The 7,970-nt window shown below is 38.4% G+C and overlaps 1 protein-coding gene across 1 annotated transcript in view; it reads right to left on the bottom strand.

Annotated features, from left to right (window-relative positions):
- Positions 1-562: 562 nt before the first annotated feature.
- Positions 563-7,970, bottom strand: part of kdn (citrate synthase) — a 205,035-nt gene continuing 197,627 nt past the window's right edge. The window contains exons 9-10 of the mRNA XM_090394261.1: positions 1,293-1,502; positions 563-1,158 (exon numbers count right to left, since the gene is read on the bottom strand). Of these exons, the coding sequence (XP_090250387.1) occupies positions 994-1,158; positions 1,293-1,502 (375 nt within the window). The 3' untranslated portion in view covers positions 563-993. The remainder of the gene's footprint in view (positions 1,159-1,292; positions 1,503-7,970) is intronic.

Below are 7,970 nucleotides of genomic sequence, written 5' to 3'. Positions count from 1 at the left end.
TATGGGCTCATGGACTGGGTTTGTGTCTTAAGTGCAAACTATAGTGATTCCCAAGTTGAAGGTTATACTTTTTACAAGCTCTGAGGAAAATTTTAATCTGGCTATAAAATCAAAATGAATATTTAATATCCTTTTTTCGAAATAACTTACTTTTGCCAGAATGAAGCCTTTTAGGCTGTTATTTTAATAATGCAATTCAGGCTTTTCTTCTAAATCTTCTGAAAGATGTATTAGCCACCATCCATTCACCATCTCCAAACTCAGTCCACTAGGTTTCTTTCCCATTAACTCTATTCTCTGAAACAACTTTACATCTCTAATTCCTGAAAATCAAAAATTATTTTAATTAGTTGCTTCTTTCTGACCAGTCTTTCAATCCATCTATAGTGAAATATGCTATAGATGCAATAACCTTTCATGTTTGGCACTATCATTAAATCAAAGTGTACATACCAGCATATTTCCATCATATCCTTATATTTCTTAACATTATCACATAACATTCCTTTTCCCTTCCAGAGAATGAATGAATACAACATATCAGATTAAAATTTCACAAATCTACAATTAACTAAATTGTCATTTATTTTATCAATAAATGTTTCTACAAGTGAGATGATACGGTAAAAACGTCTTTTTTAGAAGTGCGAAGGCCAGATGATATTTGTCTGACCAGCCTTATGTAAGGATGTGAGCAAATCCATCATGCCTAGGCTATTGCTGAGTCTACACCATAGATGCTCCACCAATTATGTGTTATGTCCTGAGTAACTGATGAGGATGGAAATTTTTTTTTACCATACAGATCAATCATTTTTTTTTGTTTGTTTTTGAACATTAAAAGAAAATCACATACACAAATTCCAGTCTATCACAGGGTGCAGCATTCTAAATGCTGTCATCACTGTCTGTATTCATAAGTCAGTTCAGCAGCAAGCAGTTTATATAGACCTCCCTAGAAAGAAGAGAGGACATTCAGTTGTATACTGAAGTCTATACAGCTCCAACTAACTTCATTAGTCCTTCTGATGTCATTGATTTGGGCCTTTCAATAGGTAATCCCATAGCTCGGTCCCAAATGAGAGATGCCATAACTCCCAATGCACGGGAAACACCAAACAATACAGTGTAGTACTGCATTTCCTTCATTCCATAATACTGCAAAGAAAAAAGAAAAAGAAACTGAACTATTTTAAATAACTAGATAAGATTTCAATTAAACTGAAAAAAAAAAAAACGAATTATTCAAAAGCATACGTTAAGCATACAAAAATTTTAAAACTGTCTTTTACCTGAAGAAGAACTCCACTATGGGCATCAACATTTGGCCATGGGTTCTTTACTTTTCCAAGTTCTAACAAGATGGGAGGAACAATTCTGTACACCTGAGATACAAGTTTAAACATGGGATCATTTGGCAGATGTTTCATTGCAAATTCTCTCTGAACAACATAACGGGGATCTGTTTTCCTGAGAACAGCATGTCCATATCCAGGTACAACCTTAAAACACAAAACACTTTTGTTATTACTGAAAAGAGCATGCTATGGTATTATAATCAAAACTGAGTTCAAAAGCAAGTGAACACTACATCTACCAAACAAGAGAACACCCACAAGAAGCACATCTTATGGGTTTCCTCATGATCAGTTAGAGATTTTGTTCTAACTACAAAGAAAAATCGTATTTTTTAATGCTTCAGGATCTCATCAAGATTAAAAATGAAATAGCATTAGACTACAGCAGTTGTTGAATTGTACTGGCACAATGCAATGAGGAATGATGTATTTCCGAGCCAACAGTGCTATAAAAAAAAAGCTTGTGCTCTAAAATTAAAACCCATCCAGTACTATCTATACTTATACTTATCTGGCATCTATCCAACAGCATGGAAACAAGCCTTCGGCTAAAAAAAAAAAAAGACACATGTCAGCCATCACACTACTGTCCCCAATGTCCTCGCTTTAATACTCTCACAAACAACAAACATCAGAACTAATAACACTAAGATTCTTTATAGCCTACAAACCAACCAAGTAATCAGTGTTTGCCAGCATGTGGGCACTTATGTAAGCTATGGGATAAAAAAATTGGTGAAACTAATGTGGTTGCTTGATATTTTCAAGGAAAATATCAAGAGTGACCACATGGTTCACCCCAGTTTTTGATAACATGAAGAATCCAGCATAGATTGCTTGTTACAAAGCTGTTATCTTATTGCTCCCTCTTGTACTTTGCAAATGATCTGCCAGTTTTTTCTGGTTATTCATAGTATTTCAAGGTGGTTGAATCCCTCTCAAATTTCTCGGTCAATGCTGGAGATACCCCAAGGTTGTTTTTTTCACCTACACTCTTCCTCTTGTACATCAATGGCCTCTCACTGATCTGAAATCTCATCCATGGTATTGCACTGCTGACAACATATTCAATGCTCTTTCATTCAAGAAACCTTATAGTCAAAATACCTTCTATAACCAATGTCTTGAACACTATCCTGGATGAAGATAATCTAATGAATTTCAATGCTGTCAAACACACAACCCTATTATTTCATGGGACAAAAAAGATCTTACTTCACTTCCCATTATTTCTAATAATGTTCTTCTGCAGTCAATATCTATTTTCTCTTCCTGAGCCAATTTTCACATCTAGTCTATTCTGGCATAGATACATTTACAGCCTCCTCCAAGAAAACTTAGATCCATTTTTATTCAGAAAACTTTGACCTACTTCCTTCATAGATCTCAAATCTTCCAAGAATGCTCATTTGTATCTAGAAGAGAGCAATCTGCTTTGTGGATCACTTCTCACAAGTGATCCACCCAATCTCACATTGTTTCTGTGGTATTAGATAAGTATAATCCATACAGAATTTTTATTAATGTAATATCTTTATTATTAAGCAAGAAATTTTCACCGAAGTATCAAGGGCATCTTCAGTGTGACTTTCAAATTAAATAATTGGAAGATAGCAATGAAAACACATGAGCTATGCCTACATAATATAAAGTAGCATTGTCTAAAATAAACGTCTTAACAATACAATTTTAAATAAGAGAATTAATTAATCAAACAAAAACTAGTGCCTGAAGAATATGTGGAGAAGTACCATTTCCCATAATAAGGATAATTTCAGTCCACTTCTGTTCCGATTTGGATGCTGCAGTAACTTTTCTTGTATAACCATTATATAATATAGTCACTTTTGTGAAGGACCTTAATCTTCCTCCAAAGGATTCAGTGTTTGGTAGAGAGAACATGTTCTGCAAGTCTGAACTGTTCAGGATCATGAAATTTAATTTAAGCAAGGTGTGTTCATCACAACACATAGCCACCAGTCTACCAGTTTGGCCAAAATATAACCCATACTGGAAAGGATTTCAATACATTTCCTGGGTGGATCAAAAGGTGGAAGTTTATCTTTTGCCAAGTCTACAACAATGGCAAAAATCTTGCTAATAGAGTGAAATGACACCTGTAGGTCAACAGGTCTAAGTAGTTCAGCTATTCCGTCAGAGAAACCTGTAACATAAGGAGTGGTGGCAGGATAGAACACCTCTTGAGACACCAATGATAAGGAAACCTTATGGTTAATGATTTTGTTGACAAGACTCAGTAAAGCCATTAACAAGGAAGGCAGAGCGGAAAGAAAAACCCATAATGGACTTCACATTCATGCTCTTTCATATCATCCTTGTCAAAAATTTGGTACCATTAAGACTGGTACATCAAGCTGTGCTCTACTGAAGCACTGCTGTCTCAGGAAATAAATTACATCAAGTCCACCTTGCTAATGGCTTATCCAAGTAGTCAACAAGATCATTAATAACTACAGGATTTGACCAAAATATAACCCAGACTGTCAAGGAATTCGATGGACTGTAGAAGTTCATCTTTCACCATCATCAAATTCCTAATATGTACCTTCACAGGATAATTATGATAGTGCTACATGAAAAAGTCACACCATTACTAACTTCCAATTAACAATTTTTCTCCAAATTAATCTTATCTGTCAAGACTCCAATGTTATCAGACCTTACATTTCTGTGTTTTAAGTCTTTTTTACTGCATCAATCCATCTACATCTTGGTCTTCCTCTGGGTCTTTTTTCCTGCCAACTTGGCACAGAATACTTCATTTTGCTAATCTTTCCTCTTCCATCAACTCTACTAACACATTTCTGAATGCTGAATGGCAAGTTCTTTCCTAATGTCCTTATTTTTAATGTGATACTGCCATTGATGCCATTTATTTACTTCATTAATCTTACTCAGAACTCTCATATCAGACGTCTCCAGTCTTTGATCAAGTGTGTTATTTCTAAGCCAGTGCTCAGATCCATAAGTTAACAGTGGTTTGAACATTGTCTTGTATCTAGACAATTTAGTGTTTTGACAAATCTCTCTCTTATTCCATATAAATTTATTCAGCTGACTTCCTGACCATACCAGCTTTACTAATTCTGTTGTCTAGTTCCATATTTAATTTGCCATCTTCACTATAAATTGTCTAAATAGCTGCAATGTTTTACTTGTTCTATAGGTTCAACTATTCAGGATGCAGTTGAGGGTTTTCAGTGTTTCTGCCTATTTTCATTGTCTTTTTATTGCTGATTTTCATACTAAATTTGTTATTACTATTACTATTATTACAGGCAACTCCAGGGAGTCAGACTCATCGAGGGAGGCCCCAAATCATATTCATCACAACTATTTGACATTCATACAGTATCTATCATACCTCGCCTTAAACTCATTCACTGTCACAGCATCCACCACAGACTCAGGGAGCGCATTCCACTCATTCACTACTCTAAAAGTAAAGAACCCAGCTCTAACACCTTTACTAACCACACTTTTGCCCAGTTTCCATGGATGTCCCCTAGTCCTCCCACAACCAGCCCTGTTCTCAAAAATATCTTCTGAATTAATTTTATAGAAACCCTTCAGTAATTTGAATGTCTCAATCATATCTCCCCTCCTCTGCCTATCAACCAATTTTTGCAACCCACAAATCCTCAACCTGTTCTCATACGGTTCATTCCACTGACCTGCTATCATCTTGGTCACTCGCCTCTGGATCCTCTCCACCTCCTCCCCATCAAGAAGAAACCTAGGTGACCAAATCTGAGCACAGTAGTCTAGATGGGGTCTTATCAAGGCTCGATAGAGAGGAACAATTACCTGCTTGTCAACGTATTCTTCAGCAACCAAGTGATTTGATGAGCTGATTTGGCCACTTTTGCAATGTGTCCCCTAAATTTCAATTCCTTATCTACCAACACTCCTAAATCTCGTGCCTCATCAATTTCCTGGAGCACGGTTCCACCAATGCAGTAAACTGCCACCAATCTTTTCACCCCAAAATGCATAACCTTACATTTTGCCACATTAAACTGACATCCATTCTCCTTAGCCCAGACCTCCAATCTATCCAAATCATCCTGCAAAATTCTGACGTCATCTGCATTCACTATTGCCCTACCCAACTTCGCATCATCTGCAAACAAATGAACTGTTCCTCTCAGATCCTTTCCTATATCATTTATGAACAAATTAAACAGCAGTGGTCCAAGAACAGATCCTTGTGGCACACCACTAGTCACAGGCCGTCTTGTGGACTCTACTCCTGAGTAAACCACTCTCTGATATCTCACCGTCAACCACCCTCCTATCCATCTCACCAACCCTATGTCCATCCCCATATGCCCCAATTTACTGATTAGAATTCCATGTGGTATCCTGTCAAAGGCCTTGGCAAGGTCCAGTAGAATCACCGTAAACCCATTACCCTTATCCAGTTCAGCCGTCACTGTGTTATAATACGTGAGCAAGTTACTGAGGCATGACCTACCCTTCACAAAACCATGCTGTCCCCGATACAGTATCCCATTTTCTTCTATCCAATCTTGTATTTTCCTCTTGACTATTTTCTCTAAGACCTTGATAATGATTCCTGTTATGCTGATTGGCCGGTAATTTTCAACAGCAGCCTTGGAACCACCTTTGTGCAGTGGAACTATTTTCCCCTCTTTCCACCCCCTTGGTACTGACCCAGTCCTGAGGCTCAAATTAAACAAAATGGTCAAGGGCACTGACAATTCTTTGGCCGCTTCACGTACGACACAAGCTGGTATACCATCCAATCCCACAGATGTATTGACATTGAGGTTCTGTAATAGACTAGTTACCTCTACTTCATTCATCACAATTCCAGTATAAGCTGTTGGTTCTTCCATTCCTGCAAAGTCGCCACCTGGATGATATACTCTTGCAAAGTGCTCGCTCAGTAATTCCACAATATCGACTGATTCAGTTACCTCCCTACCCTCAGCATTTTTTAAGATCATTCTACCATGAGCATTTTTCCTTTTACTTGCAACATATTGAAAAAACTGTTTGGGATTCTCTTTAGCCTGCGTGGCCAATTTCCTTTCGTAATCTGCTTTTGCTTTTCTTACCACCCTTGTTACCATCCTGGCCTGAGCTTTATACTGTTCCTGCACCTGATGGTCACCCTTCTCCTTAAAATTCCTCCACAATTGTTTCTTTTTTTGCAGCTCAAGCTTAATAGTGTTATTCATCCATTTAACCCCTAATTGATTTATTATTCGGACTCTTGGTATACAGTCAACCATTGCCTCCTGCAAACAGTTCTTAACCACCTCCCATGCACTATCAACATCCAGCCCTTGCAGTTTTACATGCCATGGCATTGAGCCAAGCACACACCTAAGCTTGTCATACTTACCAGCCCGGTAATTCCACATGTACCCTGTCTTGATTGTAAACTCAACTCCTTTAGCCACCTCCCAAGTCATGACTTTATGGTCACTCTCACCAATTGGTGGCAACATGGTCATGTTCATTACAGCCACATTCTCGGTTGCAATTACTAGGTCCAGCACTCTCTGCCCCCTGGTATTTTCCAATACATGTTGCCGTAGATAGTTGTCCCTTAATAACCGCATAAAATCCAATTCCTTCCTCCCATGTGCCCTCTCCTCTTTCCAGTCAATGTTACCATAATTGAAATCACCCATAATAATTACCCTCCTTCCACTCATTTCTTCTATTTGCTTATGCATACTATCCCCACCATCCACTCCATCACCCGGTCTATAGCAGCACCCAATTGTATATTTTGTTCTGCTGGATTGTATCTCAACACCAAACAGCCTCAAATGCGCTTTTTTCCCCATCATGCAGTTCAACTTCTATACTCCTTGGCTGAAGATCATCAGCTATCATCAATAACACTCCTCCCCCCTTTTTATTCACCCTGTCACTCCTGAACACGCTATACCCGTCGCATTCAATCCCACTAGCTTTATCATCTTCTGTCAGCCATGTTTCACTAATACCAACAACCTCTGGCCTGGAAGTGCCAACCATGGCCAAAAACTCTTCCTTCTTGTTCCTAATACTCCTGGCATTAGTGTACATGAATCGCAGAAGCCCATTTGTCCCATCCTTACTTTCCCATTCTGATTTGTTGTCCGTCGTACTCGCTCGGGCATAATATACTCATTCATACACTTAACTGCCCCCCTAAAGTCAGCATATCTACTCCCCCCCCTCTTAATAAATCTAGTTTCCCTGAGTCTGTACATCCACTTCCACATCATTCATCAACACTCTTTCAAGTCTCCGTACACCAACTCCATTCAAATGCAATCCATCCATCTTATATAAGTCCTTTCGCCCATCGAATTCATTCCACACATCCACAAATTCCACACCACTCTCCATGCATAACCCACGCATAAAGTCATTGGCAATTATGGCCCTCCTAAACACTTCACTGTCATACCGCGGTAAGATACTCACCATCCTAACTCTCTCACTCTTCTCTTTTGCTACCTCAAACAACTCCCTCACATCCTCTATCATTTCCATTTTGTCCTGTTTCAAATCATTCGTTCCTGCCACGATTATCATCTCTTTCACCCTCTGTTTTTGCAGTCG

Source organism: Typopeltis vanoorti, chromosome 6, assembly GCF_054136105.1.
Source record: "Typopeltis vanoorti isolate ZY-2024b chromosome 6, IOZ_Tvanoo_1.0, whole genome shotgun sequence".
NCBI lineage: Eukaryota > Metazoa > Arthropoda > Arachnida > Uropygi > Thelyphonidae > Typopeltis > Typopeltis vanoorti.
This window is presented reverse-complemented; position numbering and strand designations above follow the sequence as displayed.